The sequence below is a fragment of the Octopus sinensis genome, linkage group LG10 (genome assembly GCF_006345805.1).
Source record: "Octopus sinensis linkage group LG10, ASM634580v1, whole genome shotgun sequence".
Classification (NCBI taxonomy): domain Eukaryota; kingdom Metazoa; phylum Mollusca; class Cephalopoda; order Octopoda; family Octopodidae; genus Octopus; species Octopus sinensis.
The window spans coordinates 14,697,873-14,725,662 of NC_043006.1; the positions used below are offsets into that span (position 1 = coordinate 14,697,873).

Consider the following 27,790-nt stretch of genomic DNA (forward strand, 5'->3'; position numbering starts at 1 on the left):
CAGGTTGCTGCAAGTTTTTAAATTCATTGATGCTACACTGTGGGAAATAATAATGATGGACACTTCCGTCGAAGACAACATATAAGTGTTCAGTTTTTTGTACACATAATTTGTTTATGGTGCTGCATATTAGCTCACTCCCTCCATCAAATAGACGTCTGAACAGGTGCATGGTGTACCATGCGTCAAGTATCGAAGTGATTGCAGAGCAATGTAAGATGACGTGTTTTGCTCCAGAACACGATACATCACCTGGTCTAGGAATTGAAATCATGATTGCCGGATTGTGAATGTAACAGTTTAACCACTAAGCCATGTGCCCTCATGCAACACCCTAACCAATAAGCCATACTGGAAATAATAATAATAATAATATTAAAGCTTTTACAGAATTCTGCACCCATCACTAGTGAAGAGTATATATCTCAATAAAATATTACATTATCTACTGCCTCCTGATATTATACTCCAGCAGTATTAGACGTGTTTTCATCATCATCATCATTATCATTTAATGTTCTCTTTTCCATGAATTTGCTGAGGCAGCTTTTCCGTAGTTGGATGTCTTTCGTGTCACCAACCCTCACCTGTTTCCAGTGAGATAATATTTCCCCCATAGCCAAACAGGTTTTCCACGGAAGTCTGGATACAAACATTGTTTGTATGATGGTTATGCTCATTTACAGCCATCACATGATATCAAAACCATGTTACACACACACACACACACACACACATATGATGAACTTCTTTCAGTTTCCATTTACTAATTCTAATGATAAGGCTTTAGTTGGTCTGGGGCTTAAGTAGAAACCACTTACTCAAGGTGCCATGCGGTGTGACTGAACCTGAGCCTACATGGTTGGAGAGTACACTAAACCACACGGCTATACCCGTGCCTGTTACTAATGCTAGTACATAGTTCAAGTGTAGTTGACTTTGACAGCCTTTGTAACAGAGTTAATGCCATGTTTAATGTTTTACTGTATTACCACCATGTTCACTAACTGGTCACTCAGTAGACAGACTTAACCCTTTCGTTACCAACCCGGCTGAAACCGGCTCTGGCTCTGGTTACTAAATGTCTTGTTTTTATAAGTTTTGAATTAAAATCTTCCACCAAACCTTAGTCACAATATATTTTCCTAACACTAGTTGAATGATAACTAAGTTATTTTATTAAATTCTTTGTTATATTTAAAGTAATTGAAAGAAACACAGAGCATCTCAAAATAAATACAGTAATGAAAGGGTTAAGGGGTTAAGATGTCAGTAAAAAGTCATTTGTGACAAACATTAATATAAGCTTTGGAGTGCTACAGCTGGCCAAGTGGCTGCCGTGCAAACTAAGGATCATCAGATACAAATCACTGTCCTGGGACCATAAAAACTTCAGGGTTTGTGAAACCTGGATTAATGAGGTCCAACCTGCAGATCCTGAAGTCATAATAGTAATGTGTTATTGTCTAGAACTGATATTGTACTACATTTTTATGGATATGCACTCACCGTGTATTTTTATTTGTAGATACCCATACAATGGAGAAATTCCGCAGTATATGTATGGAACATGCCAGAGCTGAAAGTGGTATTTCAGCTGCCCTTGAGAGCATGTTTTTTATTGGCTCCTCAACTCAAGTTCTCTACAATGTAGAGGTATGTAGAAATAAAACTTGGGCTTTCATTTTTCTTTAATTTTTTCCAAATTTTTATTTTCTTTTTCTTTCATATTCATTTACTAATTTTTTTTATAAATACTTGTTTGTACATATTTATGTAATTACAGTTAAATTATGTTGTTTTTTTTTTTTTTTTCAGGTGGTTTACAGTCTGCTGATGCCAGCAGGTGCTCCAATTTCTGATGATGCTTTTGAATTTCAGGTATTGTCTTCTATTTTATCACTGTTTCAATACAAACTATTAATAAACATTTAAATGTTTCACTCTATATTGTATGTTACATACAACTCAAAAAAAAACCGCTCCCAGATTTACCATTCTTGATTAATATTTCAACAGCCAACACATAATCTGCATTGGTTCAAACTATTCTGGTAATTAAAAAAAAAATAAATAAATGGTAAAAGTTTAGTTATATGGAGATGCTATTACCCCCTGCCTAACTTTACTAGCTGCCATGTGCAGCAGAAAAACCTATGGGAGATTATTCTAGCGCCGCCTTGACTGGCTTCTATGCCGGTGGCACGTAAAAAGCACCAACCGATCGTGACCATTGCCAGCCTCACCTGGCACCTGTGCCAGTGGCAAATAAAAAGCACCCACTACACTCACGGAGTGGTTGACGTTAGGAAGGGCATCCAGCTGTAGAAACACTGCCAGATCAGACTGGAGCCTGTTGCAGCCTCCTGGCTTCCCAGACCCCGGTCGAACTGTCCAACCTGTGCTATCACGGAAAACGGACGTTAAACGATGATGATGACGACTGTATTTGAAACAAGACAGAGCTCATTTTTAACATTGAGCGTTCAAAAGTCTCTCTATCTGTGTAATGGGTGCAGGTATAGCTGTGTCATTATGATGCTTCCTTCATGGCTGCATGTTTTTGGGTTCAATCCCACTACATGGCATCATAGGTAAGCATCTTCTACATTAGCCTCAGGTCAACCAAAGTGTTGTAAGTAAAATATGGCAGACAAAAACTTTGTAGAAACCCTTTGGAGGGAATATCTGTTCTTGGTGAAAGACATTATCTGTTACTCAGTTTAATGCCATCACCTGGCCCTTGGGTGTCTGTAGCAGTGGCCCCTGTTGTAAACATCTGGGCTAGGTTTCCAGTTTGAAGATAACTTGCTCCCTTCCTCCTACCACTCTCAGAAGAGTGCTGCTCTTCCTTCCTTGATTAGCCATTAAAATAATTATATGAATATATACTCCAATTTTATAACTGTTTTATTATATTACAGTTTTGGTAAACCTTTTTGTAATTATTGGTATTAGACATGAAATAAATTTAAAGTTTATTTAATGTTGTGTATGTTATTCCTATTTTAAAAATATAATTAACTATTAAAATTGTCTATTTTTATTCTCGAGTTTTAAATTTATTGAAATAGTTTCCAAATTTAGAATATTAATTTTCTTCATTATGATTATCAAGAACTGATTAGCAGCTTTTTTTTTTTGAACATTGCTTTAATTACACCTATCAGCAAATTCATACTTCTAGTAGGAATAATTAGAGAATATGTATCAATAAGCAAACAATGATTTTATATACAGTTAAATATGTCACATAACAGTTAAGGTATTTCTAAAATCATGTGGTAAAATTCTTTAACCCTTTCGTTACCGTATTTATTTTGAGATGCTCTGTGTTTCTTTCAATTATTTTAAATATAACAAAGAATTTAGTAAAATAACTTAGCTATCATTAAACTAGTGTTAGGAATATAAATTGCAACTAATGTTTGGTGGTATATTTTGATGCAAAACTTATGAAAACAAAACATTTGTACTACAGAGCCAGAGCCGGTTTTGGCCAGGTTAGTAACAAAAGGGTTAATGTCCTAATGGAAAGCGATTATCAGTCCTTCCTTGTCCTTTTTGTTTATTTTTATTCTATTTATCATTACTCAAAGGACAAATAGTGGCATACTAGTGCTTAGTTTTTGCTATTTACTTTAACCCTTCAGCAATTAAACTGACTGTATCTGGCCTAAATATTCTACCTGTTTTATGTTCAGATCAACCAGATCCAGTTTCTCACACCTACAAAACAATCATCATCATCATCATCGTTTAACGTTTGCCTTCCATGCTAGCATGGGTTGGACAATTTTGACTGAGGGCTGGCAAACCAGATGGCCGCACCAGGCTCCAATTTTGATCTGGCAGAGTTTCTACAGCTGGATGCCCTTTCTAATGCCAACCACTCCGAGAGTGTAGTGGGTGCTTTTTATGTGCCACCGGCACGGGGCCAGTCAGGCGGTATGGGCAATGACCTTGCTCGAATCTTTTTACACATGCTACCGGCACATGTGCCAGTAAGGCGACGTTGGTAATGATCACGCTCGAATGGTGCCCTTTTGCGCGCCACCGGCACGGAGCCAGTTGGCTGCTCTGGCAACGATCACGCTCGGATGGTGCTCTTGGCACCCTACTAGCAGGGGCACAAGTGCCAGTCATTCTTAAAATATACAGCCACATCATTGAAATAATGATGTAACAAGATTATGCACGATTAATTCAAAACAATGTGTATAAATATGCATTACATTTGACAGAGTAATCCGATTACTAAAGGGTTAAATATACAGGTGTGGCCTGTTGAATGAAATTAGTATAGTGATGTTTGAATTTTAGGTTAATATTTGAATTTTGTGATTGTTGGTTTTTGTTTCCTCATTCTTAAAAAGATCTCTTCTTTCTCTTTCCAGTATAATTTTGTACGTAGTGGTGGTGTACAATTATCTTTAAATATGTTAATGAAAAATAATTTCTTGCCAAATGCTGATCTCCCTACTAGAAGGTAAGTTAGCTTATCGAATTGCTAATATGAAACTTCACTACAATTATCATTAAATATGTGGACGTTTTTCTCTCTGTTCAACCAAAAGCAAGATTTAAGAAAATAACTTGTTCTTCTGAGAATTTGCAGCTAACTTATTTCCTTTGAATCACCAGACAAGCCGCAAATCAATATATAAAATATCTTCAGAAATTCTAGAAGTTATACTGGAGTACACATATTTCTACAAGCAAAACAGTTGTTACAGTCCATTAAAGCTATAGAAACAAGACTGAAACACGAAATGCTATGTACCTGCCTTAGTTTCTGGACCATAACCTGGTTCATTTCATCATAAAACAATAGGGTTTCACTCAAGAAATAAATGATGTTGATGTATGTTGCGTACAAAAGGTAAGATGGAGAGGAGCTTCAACCAGAGTCCTCACAGGCAAAGCACATAGGTATAAACTCTTCTGGGAAGGTAATAGTGATGGAAAAGAAGGTGTGGGCATACTTCTTGCAGAGAAATGGGTGGATAAGGTCATTGAGGTAGTGAGGGTGTGCAAATAACCTATTGATCTGCAACCCCAACTTTGGGAAGCCAACTAGCCACCTGATAACCTATCAATCAGGTGACTCTGCTAGCCAGATCAATTTCATTCTCGCCAGACAGCAGGATGCATGGTTGCTCTTAAATACAAAGATCCTCCTCTGGTTATAGATCAAAGGTAATTTTTGATCTGCAGAAATATAGTAAATATAGAAATATAGTAAAAATTTCTAGACTGTTGATTTACTTCTGTGCATCTCTTGTCTGATTGGTAAAACCGGTAAAAATTAAGAAATAGTCTCTTTATAAATATATGAAAAGTACCATTTAGAAGACTTTGTCTTTGTATTTTTTTTCCCATAAATATTCTATTTAACTGTCTCATCACTTATTTCACTGTCATATCATTGAATATTATAAATCAAAAATGTACTGCTTAAAAGCTCCTTTTTTCTCATCAATCTTTTATTTCACTATCCAATACGATGTTCTTACATAATTTAATCTTATGTAAATAATATAATTGATTGATGTAAATTCCATTGATCTATTATTAATTTCTTTGGTTTTTAGGAGTGCCTATGTGACAGTTCTGAAGATTTGCAAATTGATGACCACAACTGTTGGCCATGCCAAAGTTCAAGTTGCAGTTGATGCGTGTAGTGCTGATTCTCAGACCACTCCAATCCCTGTTAATGAACATAATTATGCAGTTACTCTTCAACAAGCATTGATATACATCCCCAACTCAACATCTGAGTTCACATTGAGGAATGTGGCTGCACGCCTTGGTCAACAACTGAAAGAACAGGTAAAACTAATTAACACAATTCTAATTATTAATCATCTAGGATGTACATTTATATCCTCTAACTTATCATCATCATTTAACGTCCGCTTTCCATGCTAGCATGGGTTGGACGATTTGACTGAGGTCTGGCGAACCAGACTCCAATCTGATCTGGCAGAGTTTCTACATCTGGATGCCCTTCCTAACGCCAACCACTCCGAGAGTGTAATGGGTGCTTTTACATGCCACCGGCACGAGGGCCAGAATGGTGGTACTGGCAACGGCCACGCCCAAATGGTGCTTTTTATGTGCCACCTGCACAGGAGCCAGTCCAGCGGCACTGGCAACGACCTCGCTCGAATGTTTCACGTGCCACCAGCACAAGTGCTAGTAAGGCGACGTGGTAACGATCATGCTCGAATGGTGTGCTTAAACGTGCCATCAGCACGAAGGCCAGCTTGTTGCTCTGGCAACGATCTCACTCGTATGATACTCTTAGCGCTCCACTAGCAACGGATGCCAGTCAGTTTGACTTCGATTTCGATTTCACTTGCCTCAACTGGTCTTCGCAAGCAGAGTTTAGTGTCCAATGAAGAAAAGGCATGCATAAGTGGACTGGTTACACACCCTAGCATAGGTCTCAAGGTTATGGTCACATTTGTGCTTCCCGACCACACTTGCGCTTGCCGAACACTTATCTTATTAATGAGCTATATTCTTTTTCAATGATATACCAAAGTCAGTTTTGTTTTTCATCCTTTTGAGGGTTGATAAAATACCAGTCATGTTTTAAGGTCAGCTTAAACAACACTTCAATATTTCAAAATTTGCTGTCTGCTGTTGAAGTTGGAGATCATTGTTCTATGTGAGAGGATTAAGCCTTTTGTTAACAATATCTTTTTCTGTAGAGATGCACTTCAAAAATAAAGAATTTAGTAAAATAACTTTTAACATTATTAAGCTAGTACTTGGGACTTAACATGACATTTTAATGTAAGTTTTTAATTTAAATCATTTTAAAACAGGAAGTTAGTATCATAGATGCTGGAAGTAGTCTCAGGCAGCTTTGTATCAAAAGAGTTAAAGGGCGCCTTTTATTTCTAGAAATATATTTAAATGAAATATTTTCGAAAATATTGAAAATTAATTAGGATTTGTGGTATTTTGCTTTTGTAATTACATGCATTATAGAAGTCTATCATGTCTTAAAAATGCATCCAAGTGATGAGACATAATTGAAAAAACAAAAGCAGTAGTGGTCTTAACTAATTGCATTATTAGTATATCAAGAACTTCAGCCTTGGCAGAACTCATCTTTCTGTGCTATACCTGCAATAGAATTTGAGCCAACCAAATTCTCATTAGTAGAACAACTTTCAGTGACAGTAACTAAATGGCCAAACTATGAGCGGTCACTCTGGTACTGTGATTCCGAATATGAGTGGTTATCATTTGTTCAGAGTAAATGATAGATTTTTAAACAATGTATAAAATGATAGGGAATTGAATTTTTAAAAAGTTCCCCAAAACAGGGTGAGATATATGTATATATCATCATCATCATCGTTTAACGTCTGTTTTCCATGCTAGCATGGGTTCGACGGTTTGACCTGGGTCTGGGAAGCCAGGAGGCTGCGCCAGGCTCCAGTCTGATCTGGCAGTGTTTCTACAGCTGGATGCCCTTTCTAATGCCAACCACTCCATGAGTGTAGTGGGTGCTTTTTACGTGCCACCGGCACAGGGGCCAGAGGAGGCTGGCACTAGAGGAAGCTGGCATGCCAGAGGAGGCTGATAGACTAAAGTATATCAGTACGGGGAAAAACAAAGACAAACATCATATTTATATTCATGTTTTCATGTTGGCACAAATGGGTCTTACATTGTCTTACCACTTGTCACAGTCCTTCATCATCTGACATACACAACAACACTGCCAACTTTGTTGTGGTGTATGTTATGTTTAATGACCTACTACCATTTCCTGCACCAATCCTTGTTCAGTATTGACTGGGTGCAGTTTATGATATCAGTGGCACTACCTGTGGAACATCTAAAGCAGAGTTTGCATTCCTTTTGTTCCTTCTCAGCAAAAATGACATCTTGAAAACATCTTATGTCTCTGCCCTCAACTCCCAATCCGTCTCTGTGACGCCTTTCTCTACACATTCTATGACTCCTTCACTCTTCTATGACACCACTCACTCAAGTGCTGTATTTATATGACCCTCTTTTGTGCTATCAGTTATCCCTCTCTTTGGAACCACGTCTTTTGTCACTAGTCCCACATTTTCAGCATCACTCCAAACCACGATACTTTGCACTGAATGCCTCTTTCTCCACAACACTCTCTCCCATCTGCTTTAAACACTTCTCTCCATCTTTCTACTCTTGTATACCTCTCACCCCTCCTCTATTGCCCTGCATTCCTCTCTCACTGCCTCACTTCACTTCCATCTATAGTTTTATTATACTGTTTTGCCCCTCACTCTCCTTTTTCATTTGTATAGTTACTTGTTACCTCCTCCTGTCTGACCCATCTCTTTTTTGTTCACCTTTTTCCTCAAATTGATATTCACCATTAACTATACTTCCACCCTTGTTTACTGCACTCAACTCTGTCTATTTCAAACCTTCACAAACTTACCTACTCACTTACTCACCCTTTCAAATCCTCTGTCCATGTTCTTTCTTATACTTTCTTATATCTATTTCTTTACTACCCACAAGGGGCTAAACACAGAGAGGACAAACAAGGACAGAGAAATGGATTAAGTCAATTATATCAACCCCAGTGCGTAACTGGTACTTATTTAATCGACCCCGAAAGGATGAAAGGCAAAGTCGACCTCAGCGGAATTTGAACTCAGAACATAGTGGCAGACGAAATACTGCTAAGCATTTTGCCTGGTGTGCTAACGATTCTGCTAGCTCGTTGCCTTATATCTTTCTTATCTCATTACCACTACCATCTGTTTTCTTTCTTGTTAGCTGGAGTAGCAATATATCTCCTCTGCAAGTCACCTGTTCCTGTCCTTTCACACTTAAACCTCTCAACATTTGGCATAAGCCACTTCCCTCAATACTGCACCACCCCTTAGTCGAGGGAAAGTGCTGCAAAAGAAGCACCCAATACACTCTGAAAAGTGGTTGGCATTAGGAAGTGCTTTGATCCATAAAAACTGGGCAAAAGCAGACTTTGGAGCTTGATGCAGTCCTCTGGCTCGTCAGATCCTGTTGAATGTTTTTTCATGTGCCATCAGCACAAGTGCCAGTAAGGCGATGCTGGTAACGATCAAGCTCGAATTGTGCTTTTTACATGCCACCAGCATAGAAGCCAGTTAGCTGCTCTGGCAACGATCACGCTCGGATGGCGTAGTTTAAAAAGTTTACTTAGCAGTTACATAGTTCCAGCTTCAATCCCACTGTACCGTCTATTGAACTGGTGTCTTCTCCTGCCTCCTCAGGCTGACTAAAATGCCTTGAGTAAAAATTAGCTTGACAACCATGCTTAGAAGGCAGGCATTAAATGGTGATGGTATATGTCTGTAATATGATATAATATATTGTTTCCCTTGTTTTCTAGGCTTTCGGTGCTCTTCCTGATTTGAACACTATTAAAGCTATTCAGAAAATAGCCTGGTCATCATGCACGGGTTCTTTGCATTTGGTTCATGACTCTAATGAAGAAATTCATCGGATTGTTGAAAAGGTAAGGACTGTGTACTTGCTTCTGTCATCTTTGTTATTTTTTAAAAATTATTATTTTTAAAAATTGTTGTTTCTAAATCAAGACAATACACAGATGAATGAATGTATGTTTATCTCATGATTTTTGCAAATACGTTTTATGCAGGGTAAAGAAAACACTGAACCCGAAGACATTGAAGTTACCCGTGAAGCTTTAGAACTGCTTTCTGTATGCTTGGCACTTTGTCCTGCTGCTTTAGAGTCACTTAATAAAGACAAAGCATGGCAGATCTTCATCATCGATCTTCTCCTTCTTTGTAAAAACAGGTATGTATTTGTGAATTCATAATCTTCAGTTTGTTTGTAATGTTTGCTAGTTTCCCTTCTTTTCTCTTAAGTTTGACTTGAAAAACAGGAGAAAAAAAACGTTTTTGTAAATTCTAATATAATATTGCAGTTTATTATTTGTTATTCATTTTGCATATTCATTTGTTATTTTTAGGGAGATCCGTACATGGGCTGCTGAGCAGTTTTTCCAAATGGCTACAAAATGTAGTAGTGGAAATCGACCTCTACCCTTCTTCATCACTTTGCTCTTTACTGTGCTGTCTGTAAGTAAACCCTTGATTTTGATAGGTTTTTGGTTTGTGGCAGTTTTGTTGGTACCTGCATAGCTGTCATCATCATCATCATCATCATTGTTTAACGTCCACTTTCCATGCTAGCATGGGTTGGACGATTTGACTGAGGACTGGCAAACCAGATGGCTGCACCAGGCTCCAATCTGATCTGGCAGAGTTTCTACAGCTAGATGCCCTTCCTAATGCCAACCACTCCGAGAGTGTAGTGGGTGCTTTTATGTGCGGCAACAGCCACGATCGAAAAGGTGTTTTTTTACATGCCACTTGCACAGGAGCCACTCCAGTGGCACTGGCAACGACTTCGCTCAAATGTTTTTTCATGTGCCATCAGCACAAGTGCCAGTAAGGCGATGCTGGTAACGATCAAGCTTGAATTGTGCTTTTTACATGCCACCAGCATGGAAGCCAGTTAGCTGCTCTGGCAATGATCACTCTCGGATGGTGTGGTTTAAAAAGTTTACTTAGCAGTTACATAATTCCAGCTTCAATCCCACTGTACTGTCTATTGAACTGGTGTCTTCTCCTGCCTCCTCAGGCTGACTAAATTCCTTGAGTAAAATTTAGCTTGACAAACCTGTGCAGTTATGTGTGATGATTATATAACACTTTTTGGTTATGCCCCATTTGTAACTCTATCTTATTTACCAAACTATTTGCTAAAACCAATACATCCTAAACAAATTCCCAATTTTTAAATGATATTTTACAAAAATTATTAATTCATCATCATCATTATTGTCTAGCGTCCGTTTTCCATGCTAGCATGGGTTGGACGGTTCGACTGGGGTCTGGGAAGCCAGAGGGCTGCACCAGGCTCCAGTCTGATCTTGCAGTGTTTCTACAGCTGGATGCCCTTCCTAACGCCAACCACTCTGTGAGTGTAGTAATATTATTGCTCTGGCTCTCTTATCACATCTAATTAAAAAGCTAAAAAGCCATATCAGTTTTTAATTCATCCAATCAGGAGAATAAATCCTTTTCTTTACCAAATCCCTTGGCTTGATCTTATTTCATCATTTAAAGTTGTTTCATAGTTGCAAGTAATTTATCTGTTCCTTTCTCTGCGTATGTCTGTTTTGTCTTTGAACAATAAAAACTATTTAGAGATTTCAATAACTGTCAAAACTGTTAATGAAAAATATCAAAAGTCAATTTGTATTTCATTTCAGAGTACAGTGAAGGAAAATGCAAAGCAAGCACACGAATATTTTCATTTATTGTGTCGGTATGTTAATGTTATTCTCTTATTTCAATAACTGCTACAATAACAGAAATTATCCTTTTGTTTTTCCCCAAAACTTCTATAGCAATTTTATAGAAAAAGTAATCTTAGTGAAAGTAAGCTCAGGAGTTGGTAGTCATTGAAATTTTATAAATGTAAACCTGTTTTATTGCATTAGATTTCCACACATCAAAGAGCTGTATCTCTACTTAGAACCTACTGTTTTAAATTCGCTCAAAACTGCAATGTCAGTTTGTTTTGATTGAGTTCTGTTTTACTGTAAATGTACTGAGCAAGAACATTGATTTTAAACAGAAAGTAACCAGAGTACCAAGGCTTTCTTTAATTATTTGGTACTTCTAGTGGAATTTACTAAAGTCATGCAATAACTTAACTTATTATGGTAACTAAATATACACAGTTGACCAGTTGATTTCATTAACTTAAGATTGATCTAGCCCTTTCTCTGTGAATGACAGATATATGACAGTGTAATAATAGTTTCTTGGTGTGTTTTGATATCAAATTACAAGTTCTGTCTTTAGCCCCCGGTCAGCTCTGAGTGAACGCAACGGCATTCAAGTCATATCCATCCCATCCTTTTTATGTTCATTGATTAGAACTACATTAGCCAATGTGTCTGCCCCCTTTTTAAAGCAAAAGTGTAATTTGAAAACCCATAGCTCATTTAACACATTTTTGTTTGGTCACTAAATGTTTGCTTCCTTCCTTGAGATGTCTCTTCTTAAACATTACCTCTCCGTCATCCTGTCACCGTTTCTCTTCCATTATTCCCTCTCCTACCACCCTCTTTTTATTATTACTCTGTCTCTCTTATTTCTTCATTGCCCACAAGGAGCTAAACATAGAGGGGACAAACAAGAACAGACAAAGGGATTAAGTCAATTACATCAACCCCAGTGTGTAACTGGTACTTAATTTATTGACCCTGAAAGGACGAAAGGCAAAGTCGACCATGGCAGAATTTGAACTCAGAATGTAGTGGCAGATGAAATACTGCTAAGCATTTCGCCCGGCATGCTAACGTTTCTGCCAGCATGCCGCCTTATTACTCTGTCTCTCTTATCACATCTAAATTCATACTCACCCTCTTGAATTGATCATTTTTTGCCTTGAATGAATAGTGGCAACATACAGTAAAGTGGGACTCTTTCCTCTTGCAGAAGACAAGACAAAGTCTCTAGTTGCTGGTGCTGTGGTAAAATGCACTCAGTAGATTCTTTGAAGTGGTTGATCAATGATCAGAATTTAGTCTTGTTGCAGATGTAACAGTCTCTTTTCTGTCGCTGTCATTTTAAAATGAACCCAGTACACTCTGTAAAGTTGTCTTCCAATCCATGTAGGAGAGCAGTAACAACAGATAAGAAATGACTTAAACTGTGATGATCTATCCAACACATACTGGCATGAGGTTTATGTAAAATGATGGTGAACGATGATAAGTAAATTTATAAACCTTCTAGTTGATCTGGAAATATTTGTTTCAAACAAATGTTTTGTTTGACTTAATATTTGCAATTAAATTTTGTATTGTGTGTTCAGCTGTTTCTCATTCAAAATATTCTGTTAAATGTAGTTCTTATCTATTCACATCGTTTTGGATTAATCCTGCATTACCTCGTGGCTTTGAGATTTTAGTGATGTGACTGTTTATTTTTTGAATGACATTGTAGGATTGGTGAGAGAGTTTGGATCTAGTCATTTCCAACATATGTAGAATATTGGGGCCAGATATTACCACTTTAAATGCCAAGGGGCTTAACTTAAATTTGTTTTAAATTTTTAAAAAATTTGATTATATTGATTGTAAAATAACATTCTTTTGGTTTTACCTTCAGGCTACTCAATCATGCTTATAGTAGTGAAGTTAGTTTACCAAACGCTGAAACTTTATTGAATAATGAAATAATCTGGTTGAAGAAAATTCGTGTAAGTTTACTTGTTCTTTCAAAATGTATTTAAATCTCTGGCACCGGCTATTTTAAATGAAGTTGTTCTGTCATTTGGGAGATATTGTGTGCACAGTAGATAGGAATCTCTAACTATGCAGGTATTCTTTGTAACTGCATGATTTTGGGTTCAGTTGCCTTGGGACTATAGTGTAAGCTCTGAGATGATCAATACCATATAAGGGAATTTGGCAGATGGAATCTGTAGAAAGCCCATCATGTAATATATATATATATATATATACATACTAGCATAGCCCAGCGTTGCTTGGGCTTGTTTTCTTTTCAACCCTTTAGAATTGGAATTTTTGAAAAGTAAAAATTTTGCATTATGTAGCTTGTTATTCTCTTTGTGTGAACATTTTTCTGGTTGAAATACACCGAAAAATGGTGACACAGCAGTAAAAAAATCGTAAAAATGGGGTTTTCATAGAAAAAAGGCACCTTTTTTATGTAAATAATTTTTGGTCTTAACATGGTCTGATTTGAATTCTTTCTTCTATGGAAGGAAGAGCAAGCCTTCTTCTATCATACTCTCAATTTTGGTCAACTTGCGCCGCAGGGTCTTGGAGGAGATAGTGTTAGTTGAAGGCTACCAAACCTGCCATACACAGACAACTTCAGTTTTATATCTATATATATATATATATATATATAGGTATAGTAAAAGATAAAAGGATCATTTAGACAGATCAAGGCAAATCAACAGTGAAGCAGACTGCAAGTTTTAGCTAAAGAGAATAACTCGAAAAACTTACGTAAATAAACCATTCAGATTAGGGATTAAGTTGAAAGGATATTTCACTGGTATCCAGTATTCTGCAAATCCAAAAGTATCCAAGATTTACTGGTGTGTTTAATGCAGTGTAATTACAGTGATAAAGATGAAACGAATGGATAATTTGGGTGCTACTGTCTGTATTTCGATAGCAAACATTTATTAACACATTGCATCATACATTTTGGTATACATTAATATAAGATTACACAATAATGTTTACTTAATGCCACTTTGTCAGGTAATACTCCATTAGAGGTTCATTAGGTGAAATGCTTTGATGGGATTATAGTAGTTTAATCCTTAAAATGGGAGTATACATTAGCTTTATGTAAACTACCTTAACATACACTCAATTTTTACTTTGTCTTTTCTGTTGAAAATAATGAATTTGTTTTGCATGTGAAGTTTGATTTTGATTGGTTACTGGCTCTACACAAGCACTACTGTCTCTAAATGAATCAAATTATATATTTAATTATCTTTTATTTGAAAATTTCTTATGCTACCATAATTTCGTTGGTACATAATCACCTAATAAACCCCTAATGAAGTATTGCCTTCAATGTTAAGGAAACCTGTTACTGCATAATCTTATATAATTTCACACATTATTGCATGCCAAATCATGGTATGATGTGTTAATAAACTTTTGCTACTGAAATATGTATAGTAATATCCAAATTATCCATTCATTTCATCTTTATTACTATTTTATATATACTTTACTTGACATGAGATAAACACATTCCTTACTTCAAAAACATGTAAGGGTTGGTAACAGGAAGAGCATTTGACTGTAAAATTCTAACTCAGATAATTTCTGTCCAAACCCATGCTAGCATGGAAGGAATCAGATACTAACAAATAATTACTGACTGTTTGTAGATTTGATTTGGTGATAAAAGTACAGGAAAAATTGTGGATGATGTCAATAAAATAATCATAACATTTGATTGTTAAAGTAATTTTTGAAATAGGCACCATACCTTGGTTTTACTGCATAAACCTGCTAGGATAATTTGAATCAGGGTGAAATTACATATTATTACCATTTATACATCATCATCGTTTAGCGTCTGCTTTCCATGCTAGCATGGGTTGGACGGTTCAACTGGGGTCTGGCAAGCCCGAAGGCTGCACCAGGCCAGTCAGATCTGGCAGTGTTTCTACAGCTGGATGCCCTTCCTAACGTTCAAAACGTTAGAAAATGTTAGCTAATGTATACTCCCGTTTTGGGGATTACAATACTATAACGTTAGAAAATGTTTGCATTCTAATTAAACTTTATAATAATAATAATAATAAAACATTGTGTACAGTGCTCAGGTGCACTACAACTCATCTAAAGTGTATGTATAATCAGGTGTAGTTTCGGCGGATTTTGGAAAGCATGAGGACCTTAAAGGATGCAGTGTCATAGCAGTCAACAACTGACGCAGGCAGTTTGTTCCATGCTTCAGCAACTCTGAGCGTGAAAAAATGTTTCCGAAAGTCATGGGAGCTGTGTTGTTTTCTGACTTTGTAGGCATGTCCACGTGTGTTGGACACATGGAGATCAAAAAGGTGTTCAGTGTTGTTGTTGGTGTAAGAGTTGGGAATAAAGCTAAAAAGAGACAAAATTTAATGCTAATTATTAAAGTAATGAAGGATATTCTTGTTAGTTCCCTCTTTTAAAAGTCAACTCCTTTTTGAAATGTTTCTTTTAACCCTTTCGTTACCAACCCGGCTGAAACCGCCTGTGGCTCTGTCGTACAAATGTCTTGTTTTCATAAGTTCTGAATTATAATCTTCCACCAAACCTTAGTCACAATTTATGTTCCTAACACCAGCTTAATGATAACGAAGTTATTTTACTAAATTCTTTGTTGTATTTAAAATAATTGAAAGAAACACAGAACATCTCAACAGAAATGCGGTAACAAAAGGGTTAATAATTAAAAAATGTGTCCATAGTATGTCTATTGACTTGATCTAAGTTGTATCTTGATTGTGAAAACACAGACTAATATGGGTATTTATTTACTTTTCCAGGAGCAAGCTTTGCCCCAAACTGAGATCCAGGTTGATAATGCATTATTGGAAGGACATTTGGGAATTACCAGAGAACTTCTCTCATTCCAGACTCCAGACAAGAAATTTCACATTGGTGCAGAAAAAGGAGGTTTAGATCTCATCAGAGTATGTGTCCACATTCCTTTCGTTATTGATTTTTGGCAATTTCTGCTGCTTTTACCATGTTGCACTAAAATAAAGAAATTCATGAATGAGTAAATTTTCTTCATATGCTATTTTCAGGAATTAGTAGAGGATTTCATCTTTCCCGCTTCTAAGATTGTAGTTCAATGTCGAAAACTCAATGACTTTCCACCAGAGCAAGCTGTTCCTGTATGCACCACTCCAGCCACTGTTACGGCAGCATTTGATTTGTTAGTTTCCTTATGTACACGCTGTGTGAAAAACCTCAAGTGTTTGGCCAATATGCTAATAGACATGTTTTACACAGGTTGGTATTTTTGAAACTCTTGAAAAAAATTCTAACATGATTATCCCATCTCCATACTGAGCTACGTCTTTCTCTGGTGTTGTTACTCTTACATGGCATATGTCTTTAATTAATATCTTAATTTTGGTTATATTTAAACTTTAGGTCATTCGTTTGTGTTAATTTTAAAAACTTCATGTGCAATTCTTTCTGTGCTTCTAAGATGGGAATGGCAGAAACGTTAGCATGCCGCGTGAAATGCTTAGTGGTGTTTCGTCTGCCGTTATGTCCTGAGTTCAAATTCCGCTGAGGTCGACTTTGCTTTCATCCTTTTGAGGTTGATAAATTAAGTACCAGTTACGCACTGGGGTTGATGTAATCGACTTAATCCATTTGTCTGTCCTTGTTTGTCCCCTCTATGTTTAGCCCCTTGTGGGTAGTAAAGAAATAGGTAGGTGCACTATAGTCTTGAACTTTTTGAGTACATGTATAAAAAGATGATTGTGAGTGTAGTTTGGTAGACAACTTGGTGGGCACATTATTGATCTTACTCTGTTTTTAATGCTTTTATTATAATCTAAACATGTTTTTTTGAACTGCTTGGTTGCCAGCTAGACTAGTGATCATAGGATCCTGTCAAAATCCTCGTTTAGGTTAACAATTGTAAAATAGTATTTCACTGACAGGTCATTCACCAGCAAAATAGCATCTGTGGTTCCATTCTCTGCTACAAACCTGTGCTCCATTTTATCTAATCCAGATGTATCTTGTATTTTATTTAACACCTATGATCATTCTCTTCCTCACCTACTAAACGTGAATAGCCATGCAACTCCTTCAAAGAACCTGCTCTTCTCCTTCCTCTCTCACACTTCAGCCCTAGCATAAGGCAATCTGCACTTCCTTTGTAGTCTTGCAAGCTGCACAGTAACCTCAGTAGTGCTGGTGGCACGAAAAAAACACCCAGTGCATGATGTAAAGTGTTCGGCATTAGGAAGGGCATCTAGATATAGAAACCATGTCAAAGCAGACATCAGTTATTAACCCAATGACTTGTTCAAATTCCTTGAAATTTCCAGGCACAGGAAACCCAGATAGTGGCTACAATCTGTGAGGGGCATTTTAGTATTTTCCCTAAATAATGTGACTGAGGAATTGTAACTCAGTCACAGTGAATTTTGTTTTTTAAGTTGTGAGAGAAAAGCCTCACCCACCTGTCCAAAAGAGAAAGCAGCAATCTTTGTTATTGTGTATGTAAAATTTTTGTTAGGGTTGGGAGCTAGGTTTACGTGGCTGGATGTTATTTTTTATCTGTCATCAAACAATTTACAATGAATAGTTGTTTTGTTTTTTTTTCAAATAGCTAAATCATTTTTTTCATTAACCCTTTTGTTAACCATATTTCTGTTCAAGTACACTGCTTTGTTTCAATTAATTTTGAAAATAATGAATTTAATAAAATAATTGTCATTACGACATTGGTGATTGGAACGTAAATTAGCATTAAATTTTGATGAAAGATTTTTAGCTTAAAATCATTTTAAAACAAGAAATTTGTATTAAAGAACCTGGGGCAGTCTCTTGTAGGCTGGTATCAAAAGGGTTAATATTCAGTATTTAATTTTGCTGATTTCTTCATTATCCTACAGTGTAAATTTACTGAGAATAATTGTATTTTAAAAACTATTTAGAGGCCATCTTATATAATCATTGTTGACATGAAAGTTATAATGCTTTGTGCTTCTTCCTTTAGTCAGAGAAAAAAATTAACTTTTTAAAAAATTTTTTATTTTCCAGATGAAATGTTCACTTTTTCAGAATTACCTCTAGTGGAATGGGAGTTTGTACCCCCTGTGGGTCCAAGACCTCCTAAAGGTTTTGTTGGCCTTAAGAATGCTGGTGCTACATGTTATATGAATTCTGTTTTACAACAGGTTAGCCAACACTTGATTAAATTTTAAAGACTTTTTTTTTTAACAAAATCCCATGTAATGTCTCATCTAGCTTGAAAACAATGGAAAACAAACTCTCTATTCAATGAAGATTTGTATCCTATATATTTTTCCTTTTCTATTAAGGATAAGTTTTTTAGTAAAATTGTAATGAATAAACAAAAGCTTTGTCGCTTTTTACATATTTTATAAATATATTTTATTTTTATTATTTGATTAAAGATTGTTTTAACATCCATTTTTTTTCCATGCTAGAATACATTAGAGGGGGAGTTATTTGAAGCAGGATGCTCTTCCTGTCACCAACTCTTATCTGTTTTTCAAATAAGGGATTCTTATCTGCAGTTGTGAAAATGTTATGTTAGGTTGAGTTTTTATTCTTAATGAAAATATTGGCTTAAAATTACAATAAATCTTAAACCAAGAAAATAATCTTTTTAAGGAATTCAGTTTTAACTTGGTGGATTGAATCTGAGTATTTTTTTCCCCTCGGCACCACTTTTAGATGAAATAATATTTTCTAAAATTTCTTCTTTTCAGCTCTTCATGATTGAACAGATTCGTCATGGAATACTTGCTGTGGAAGGAGCAGCAGACGACATCGAGGATGAATATATAGGAGACGAGAAGGGGGAGAATGAGGTAAAATATTTTTGTGTTCACTTATATTTAGTAATGGATTCTTCTTCAACATGTTGTCCTACAAATATATACAGTTCAGTTTTCATTAGTTTCTATTATTGTCCATATTAATGTATTTTCAAAGAGTATGAAGACTTTCCAAAGCATGGTAACTTTAACTTTGTTCATAATTCTGCTGAAAATCATGTAATAATTAGTGAAATAAAAAATGCTCTTCCTTTCTAGCTGCATCCCAGTTACTCTTGTCCTCTCTTCAATAATGTGAATAGTTATATAACCCTCATACTTTAATCTCTCATATCCTATCTTAGAGCTTCCTTCATTCATTGCTATAGTTCCACTCAGTCAAAGGCATCTTAGTTCTGCAGGCTGTATGGCAGCCTCACTAGCGCTGATGCCACAAACGAAGCACCCTGTACATACTGTAAATTGGTTGGCATTAGAAAGGGCATCCAGTTATAGGAACCACGCCAAAGCAAACATGGGGCACAATACAATCCTCATATCCATTGGATCCTATCAAACTATCCAACTCATGCTAGCATGGAAGATGGACATTGAAAGATGATGATGATGACTTAAATGATCATGTTAAGATAATTTCCTTCTAAATATTTTTAAAAAATCACTGCCTTGACTATAAACTGAAGATGTAATTTGAAAGATGAAAATACTACAATGCTATGCTTGATAGGTTACCAGTGACAACTTTAGTATCGTCTTCTCAGGATATAATACATACCAGTATTATACTGACTTAAATTCAGTATTGTTATGAGATTTGACAGGTAGTGATATTCTTTCATCATCATCATCGTTTAACGTCCGTTTTCCATGCTAGCATGGGTTGGACGGTTCGACCTGGGTCTGGGAAGCCAAGAGGCTGCACCTGGCTCCAGTCTGATCTGGCAGTGTTTCTACAGCTGGATGCCCTTCCTAACGCCAACCACTCCGTGGGTGTAGTGGCTGCTTTTTACATGCCACCAGCACAGGGGCCAGAGGAGGCTGGCAAACAGCCACGATCAGCTGGTGCTTTTACGTGTCACCGACACGGACGCCAGTGAGGCGGCGCTGGCATCAGCCACGTTCGGTCAGTGATTTTTACGTGTCACCGGTACGGGTATCACAACTACAATTTCCATTTGATTTTTATTTTGATGTTGGTGTTGAAGTACTTGACTCAATAGGTCTCCTCAAGAACAACGGGTCACTCGCTGTTCTTTACCGTTGTGAATTGACAGTAAAAGTAAAAGGGAGATGTATGCTGTGAAATTAAATGATTAAAATTCCGGATGATGTAATAAATTCATTTGGAAATATACTGACAGAATTACTTCAGGAAAAATAAATATTTATCGAATATTTATTTAGTAATAATCTTGTGAAAACATGGCCAAATGCAAAATGTGTTCCTATACTTGAAATATGCTGCATACTTTTAGTTTTTGGTAAAACTAACATAAACAGAATTTGTTTTTATTGTGTGGTCAAATGAATGACATTAGGAAGTGCAGTTATTTGTAAAATTTATTCTTTCAGTAATTTCATGCTAACTCATTCTAGTTTGGATAAATATCAAAGAAGAAAAACAAAAAAACTAAATTTCTAACACTAACCTTTATAAAAGTAAAATATCTAATACTTGGTATTGTGTAATATGGATCATAGCTGAGAATGTTGAGTTTTTCAAAAGTGGAATGCATAAAGAAATGTGTTGCAGATCCATCCAACCCATGCCAACATAGCTTAATGAATGTTACAATGATGATCATAAATATAGTTGAAATTTATAGAAAAACAAAAGACGAAGACAGGTGTATGAACAACAAGCAAGTGTATCAGTTTGACACTTTGGAAAAATGAAAAAGTCTTTTATATTTCGAGCCTATGCTCTTCACCAGAAAGGAATAAAAGAAAATAAACAGAGAGAGAATGAAAAAAAAAAAACTTGTAGAGTTCAGTGATCCAACATGACAAATGGTCGTAAATACACATGATTATATGTGATGAGAACCTGCAAGTCTTGTATTTATAGTTGAACAAGTATTTAGTAAAGATATCTTTTTGTTACATACAGTTGGTTGTTGACTCAATAATAGAACCATCTTTTTCCATTTTCAGTTTGTTCATTCTTAATATAATTACTAAATAAGGAATTTTCTTTTGTTTCTCCCTTCCTTTTCTTAGACAAATGTTGATCTTGGTGATGAAGAACGGAAGGATGAAGAAAAGAGTTCCAATAAACAAGGTGAAAGGAAAGATTACAATCTGGGTGTGATGAAACATGTCCAGTTGATCTTTGGTCATTTGGCTTGTAGCAAGCTGCAGTATTATGTACCCAGAGGCTTCTGGAAACACTTCAAGTAAGTAGCAGAGAATTTGAAGTAAATTTTTTTTACTTTACATTTTAAAAAAATGTTATGGCAGAAACGTTAGCATGCTGGGCGAAATGCTTAGCGGTATTTCATCTGCTGTTACGTTGTGAGTTCAAATTCCGCCGAGGTCGACTTTGCCTTTCATCCTTTTGGGGTCGATAAATTAAGTACCAGTTACACACTGGGGTCGATGTAATTAACTTAATCCGTTTTTCTGTCCCCTCTGTGTCTAGCCCCTTGTGGGTAGTAAAGAAATAGGTATTTCATCTGCTGTTACGTTGTGAGTTCAAATTCCGCCGAGGTCGACTTTGCCTTTCATCCTTTTGGGGTCGATAAATTAAGTACCAGTTACACACTGGGGTCGATGTAATTGACTTAATCCGTTTGTCTGTCCCCTCTGTGTCTAGCCCCTTGTGGGTAGTAAAGAAATAGGTATTTCATCTGCTGTTACGTTGTGAGTTCAAATTCCGCCGAGGTCGACTTTGCCTTTCATCCTTTTGGGGTCGATAAATTAAGTACCAGTTACACACTGGGGTTGATGTAATCGACTTAATCCCTTTGTCTGTCCTTGTTTGTCCCCGCTATGTTTAGCCCCTTGTGGGCAATAAAAGAAATAAGAGCCAAACGAATATATTTATGTGGACCATTATCTAGATTACAGAATTAAAATACTGTATAAGATGCACCAAGTGTAAGCTATGGACACATAAGAGGTGCAGCAATGTCATAGGAAGGCTAACTAGGAAGATGGTTTTTGTATGTGGCAGATGCTCGGGAGCATTAACCTCTGAAAATCTGCGGAAAACAACTTCCGTCACTTTCCAGGGGGGAAAAACTAGAAGTTGTTGATAGCTTCCGTTATCTTGGTGACCAAGTCAGTAGTGGGGGTGGGTGTGCTGAAAGTGTAACGGCTAGAGTAAGAATAGCCTGGGCAAAGTTTAGGGAGCTCTTACCTCTGTTGGTGACTAAAGGCCTCTCGCTCAGAGTAAAAGGCAGACTGTATGATGCATGTGTACGAACAGCCATGCTACATGGCAGTGAAACATGGGTCGTGACTGCTGAGGACATGCGTAAGCTCGCGAGAAATGAAGCTAGTATGCTCCGTTGGATGTGTAATGTCAGTGTTCATAGTCGACAGAGTGTAAGTACCTTGAGAGAAAAGTTGGACCTAAGAGGAATCAGATGTTGTGTGCAAGAGAGACGATTGCGCTGGTATGGTCATGTGGTGAGAATGGATGAAGATAGGTGTGTGAAAAAGTGCCACACCCTGGCAGTTGAGGGGACCTGTGGAAGAGGTAGACCCAGGAAAACCTGGGTCGAGGTGGTGAAGCATGACCTTCGAACTCTAGGTCTCACCAAGGAAATGACCAGAGACTGAGACCTATGGAAGTATGCTGTGCGTGAGAAGACCCGGCAAGACCAGTGAGAACAATCAAAATCAAATCATATATCAGAAAGCAGGGGTTAAGTGACCCATCCGTTCGTGACCGCTGTCAGCCTCGTCTGGCACCCGTGCCGGTGATACGTAAAAGCACCATTCGCTCATGGCCGTTTGCCAGCTCTGCCTGGCCCCGTGTAGGTGGCACGTAAAAGCACCATCCGTTCGTGTTCATTGCCAGCCTCGCCTGGCCCCGTGCCGGTGACACGTAAAAGCACCGTCCGTTCGTGGCCGTTTGCCAGCCCTGTCTGGCCCCGTGTCGGTGGCACGTAAAAGCACCATCCGTTCGTGGCCGTTTGCCAGCTCTGTCTGGCCCCGTGTTGGTGGCACGTAAAAGCACCATCCGTTCGCGTCCGTTGCCAGCCTCGGCTGGCCCCCGTGCCGGTGACACGTAAAAGCACCGTCCGTTCGTGGCCGGTTGCCAGCTCTGTCTGGCCCCGTGTCGGTGGCACGTAAAAGCACCATCCGTTCGTGTCCGTTGCCAGTATCGCCTGGCCCCGTGCCGGTGACACGTAAAAGCACCATCCGTTCGTGGCCGTTCGCCAGCTCTGTCTGGCACCTGTGCAGGTGGCACGTAAAAAACACCCACTACACTCGCGGAGTGGTTGGTGTTAGGAAGGGCATCCAGCCGTAGAAACACTGCCAGATCTGACTGGGCCTGACGAAGCCTTCCAGCTTCACAGACCCCAGTTGACCCGTCCAACCCATGCTAGCATGGAAAGCGGACGCTAAACGATGATGATGATGATGTATAACTAGCTGGCTCCCAAGTATATAACATTTTAAATGTTTTACTTTTAAGTTTTATATATATTATGTGATCACGTGACTAACCAGACTATCAGATGTTGCTACACATCACTGGTCACAATGCACTTTGCATTGTTGTATCCTTAATTGTCTTCTACTGTCGTCTTGGGCGAACCAAAGCCTTGTGAGTGGATTTGGTAGACAAAAACTGAAAGAAGTCCATATATATAGCGTTGGTGTGTTTACATCCCTGTAACTTAGTGGTTTGACTAAACAGATCGATAGAGTAAGTACCAGGCTTATAAAAAAGTCAAATACTGGAGTTGATTTGTTTGACTAAAATTCTTTAAGGCAGTGCCCAACATGGCCACAGTCTAATGACTAAAACAAATAAAAGGTAAAAGATAGACACACACACTCTCTCTCTCTCTCTCTGTTTCTAATTGGTGTTTTGATAGATATTACATTATTGCTTTTAACAAAGACTATTTCCTCACGTCGGTCCTGTTTCATTATTTATAGAAATTACCTGAAAAGTAAACCTTTTTAAAAAATTAAGTTTAAGTTTTTAAAATTTTATTGAATATCAATTTATTTCCAATCTTAAACTTTATAATTTCAGGTTATGGGGAGAACCGGTGAACTTGAGAGAACAACATGATGCATTAGAATTCTTCAACAGTCTTGTAGATAGTTTAGATGAAGCTCTTAAAGAACTTGGTCAGACTATGATTCTCAGTAAAGTTCTGGGAGGGTCATTTGCTGACCAAAAAATTTGCAAAGATTGTCCACATAGGTAAGTGTTGAATGTTTTCTTTATTTAAAACAGAACTAAATGTAGGTTAAAGCACATTTGATTTTTTTTTTTTTTTTTTGTAGTTTTTAGAGCATTTTATTAACTGTTTTTATTGCACTGACAGAACTGAGTCCATCATCCAGTTCTGATGGTCAGCAGAAGTGTTTTCATTTCCCTTTAGTTGTTAATACCTTTTAGAAAAATCATGAGTATTACGGCAGTTCATTTTGTCACACTTAAAAGTATGTGGCTTTGAGTTTTATTGACAGAAACCAATATTGACTCTTGGTACCATGTAAAAAAACACTAATGTTGCTGCTATGTAAAATGCCCTGGGGCCACGTAAAAAGCACCCAGTACATTGTAAAGTGGTTGGCGTTAGGAAGAGCATTCAACTGTAGAAACCATGCCAAAACATATTATGGAACCTGGTGCAGCCCCTGGCTTTACCCTAACCCTGGCTTTGCCAGCACCACTCAAGCCATCCAACATGTACCCATCATAGAGAAAACATACTAGATGTTAAATGATGATGATATGTTGTATACAGTCCATTGAATTTTAAAATTTCAATGTAACTACTTATTTTCTTAACTGTTTACTTTTAAGAAAGTTGTGTGTAAGCATTGTTTTATATGAGATATAGGGCAAGAATTGGATTTTACTTCATGATATGACATATATACCAACATTTAATCATAACTTGCTTTTGATATAACTTGTTGCTAAAATTTTCTTTCAAATGTGAATTTTCTTCAGATATCAAAGAGAAGAAACTTTTACAACTCTAAATGTAGATATTCGAAATCATCAAAATTTACTTGAATCTTTAGAGCAGTATGTAAAAGGTGATCTTTTAGAAGGGGCAAATGCATATCACTGTGAAAAATGTAATAAAAAGGTATGTTGGCAATTTCTCAATATATTGTATTTTTTAAAGAAATCTTTTGATTTTCTTTTTTCGGTTTTGGTAAACAAAATCTCATTACTTTTGAGTTTTGTCCCTTTCTAATAAGAACGATGTTATCAAGCTTTTAACAGTTTTGTCTCTGAAAATGTTATCATATGCAAATATACACTGAAATCTCAATCGCATGTTAACTTGATTATAGTAAATACTTCTGACATAATTTTGCATACTTCCTGTAAATATTTGTGGTTAAGAAATTTGTCTCATAGCAACACAGTTTAGGGGTTGGTCCTGTTGTGGTACCATATGCAAATGTCTTCTATCATAGATTCAAGCTTACTACTGGTATTGTCCTTCCTACTCTAAGATTTAAAAAAAAAAAAATATTTGAAGACGAAAAATGCCAACTTCACAGATTTATCATCTTCAGCCTAAGAATCAAGCCCTTTTAACCAAATACTGCATCTCCATTGTTGTACATAGTTACATTTTTTTTTTTGTGTGCAATTTCCTAAAATATTCACATTGCACATTCACACTTTTACAACATGGAGGAAACGCTGAATTAGAGGAGTAAAATTATTGCAAAGAATTATGATAGTTTAGTTTTAGAATATGAATTAAGATTTTCACTAAAGCAAAATTGTTAAAGACTTCACATTGTTGTTCATTTTGAAATGAACTCTTTGCCTGTCCAAAGCATTTTCATGTTTGCCCTAAATGTCTGTGCTTGTTTTCAGACTTTTAGTTAGCCATTGTTTATGTTCTGAATAATATAAAGCTTTACTTTCATAAGCCCCAAGTTACTTGTTAAAAAAAATGGGAATGTGTATATCATACACAATGCATAAGCACCAGGGAAATATCTCCTGTGTATCACACTTGATGCATAGGACAGGCAAAGAGTTAAGTTTCAAAAAGGACCTCATTGATGTTACTAAATGATGTAAATTGTTGAATAACCTTGCTTGAACTTTGAGGTAAAATAACTGATACTATTTCACCTTTTGACCCTTTTGATACCAACCCACCCAAGACTGGCCTTGGTTGTTTAAGAAACTTCTTGTTTTAAAGTGATTTAAATTAAAACCTTTCAGCAAAATTTCATGTTAAATTTGTTCCAAACCTCTGTATAATATTGATAGTTATTTTATTAAATACTTAATTATTTTCAAGGCAGGGAATTTCAACAGAAATATGGTTACTAAAGCGTTAATATACTCTAACCATGTTGCTGGGATTGTATTAACATGTGGTTTTGTATTGGCTTTTTTCAGGTAGACACTGTTAAAAGGCTCGTGATAAATAAATTGCCAAAAATTTTGGCTATCCAGCTCAAGAGATTTGATTATGACTGGGAACGGTAAGTTCTAGCCTTTGTGTAATCGTTTTTTTTTTTTAATTTTATTTAGTTGCTTTTTTTTTTTAAAGAAGGAACAACTGTAATGTTTACCCTTTTATTGTTATATAATATTTTTATCCTTGCAGAGAATGTGCAATCAAATTCAATGACTACTTTGAGTTTCCACGTGAGTTTGATATGGAACCTTATACTGTACAGGGATTAGCAAAAATTGAAGGTAAATATTTTTTACTGCACCCACCACTACCACCAGCCTATTTTTCTATCTTTTTATGATTAGGGATGGTTGTCATGAATTAAATTAATTATTTGAAGATACTGCTCTTTTAGATAAGTTAAGGACCACTCCTTGCTTGTATGTTGCATTTCTGGATGTTTTCCATGGCTACTTGCCTTTCTTATTGCCAACCACTTTATGAGTGTACTGATTGCCTTTTATCAGGGCATCAGCATAAGTGAGGTTACTTTGTCCCCAGCTGGACTAATGAGTCTTTTGTAATCTTTTTATCTCTCTTTATTCACCTGTAGCTAAGAGTTGATAGTAATGAAAGAAGACCAGAGTGAGAGAGGGAAATGGGTAATTGAAGAGAATTAATGGGAAGAGTTTAAGGGTTATAGCGGAGAGGGAGAGAGAGAGAGAGAGAGAAAATCAGTTGTATGAGGCATGTTGATCAAGAGATTCAATAGAAACATGAATGGCAGGAAGGAAGGAAGGAAAGGAGAAAGTGATAGAAGGGAGTAATGGGAGAGAGGGAAGGTGATGTTTAGGTGAGTATTGGATGGAAAGAGTGACAGTAGGGAAGCATATTGATGGGATGGGGTGGGATGAGCAACAGATTTGAGAGTGATATTTAGTGACATTTAATTTGAATATGGTAATTGGAGAGACCCAAATGTAGATATTACCCACCCCAATTTCTAACATCATCACCAACATCATCATCATTTTCACGATTGTTTATCTGTGGTT

General features: G+C 36.8%; 1 protein-coding gene and 1 long non-coding RNA gene across 10 annotated transcripts in view; one reads left to right on the forward strand and one right to left on the reverse strand.

Annotated features, from left to right (window-relative positions):
• Positions 1 to 27,790, forward strand: part of LOC115216827 (probable ubiquitin carboxyl-terminal hydrolase FAF-X) — a 195,689-nt gene that overhangs the window by 129,168 nt on the left and 38,731 nt on the right. For all 9 annotated transcript variants that reach the window (XM_036506287.1, XM_036506286.1, XM_036506285.1 and 6 more), the window contains 18 exons: positions 1,529 to 1,656; positions 1,819 to 1,881; positions 4,398 to 4,489; positions 5,595 to 5,832; positions 9,395 to 9,520; positions 9,665 to 9,825; positions 10,001 to 10,109; positions 11,309 to 11,364; positions 13,221 to 13,311; positions 16,144 to 16,290; positions 16,408 to 16,615; positions 18,392 to 18,528; positions 19,087 to 19,188; positions 21,376 to 21,551; positions 24,374 to 24,547; positions 25,307 to 25,448; positions 26,735 to 26,820; positions 26,946 to 27,037. In XM_036506287.1, coding sequence (XP_036362180.1) covers positions 1,529 to 1,656; positions 1,819 to 1,881; positions 4,398 to 4,489; positions 5,595 to 5,832; positions 9,395 to 9,520; positions 9,665 to 9,825; positions 10,001 to 10,109; positions 11,309 to 11,364; positions 13,221 to 13,311; positions 16,144 to 16,290; positions 16,408 to 16,615; positions 18,392 to 18,528; positions 19,087 to 19,188; positions 21,376 to 21,551; positions 24,374 to 24,547; positions 25,307 to 25,448; positions 26,735 to 26,820; positions 26,946 to 27,037 — 2,328 coding nt within the window. The remainder of the gene's footprint in view (positions 1 to 1,528; positions 1,657 to 1,818; positions 1,882 to 4,397; positions 4,490 to 5,594; positions 5,833 to 9,394; positions 9,521 to 9,664; positions 9,826 to 10,000; positions 10,110 to 11,308; positions 11,365 to 13,220; positions 13,312 to 16,143; positions 16,291 to 16,407; positions 16,616 to 18,391; positions 18,529 to 19,086; positions 19,189 to 21,375; positions 21,552 to 24,373; positions 24,548 to 25,306; positions 25,449 to 26,734; positions 26,821 to 26,945; positions 27,038 to 27,790) is intronic.
• On the reverse strand, positions 6,345 to 27,256 carry LOC118765031. Its single transcript, XR_005000876.1, has 3 exons — positions 27,246 to 27,256; positions 26,421 to 26,430; positions 6,345 to 6,474 (listed from the first exon to the last, which is right to left on the reverse strand). It is a non-coding gene; the product is annotated as an uncharacterized LOC118765031 (long non-coding RNA).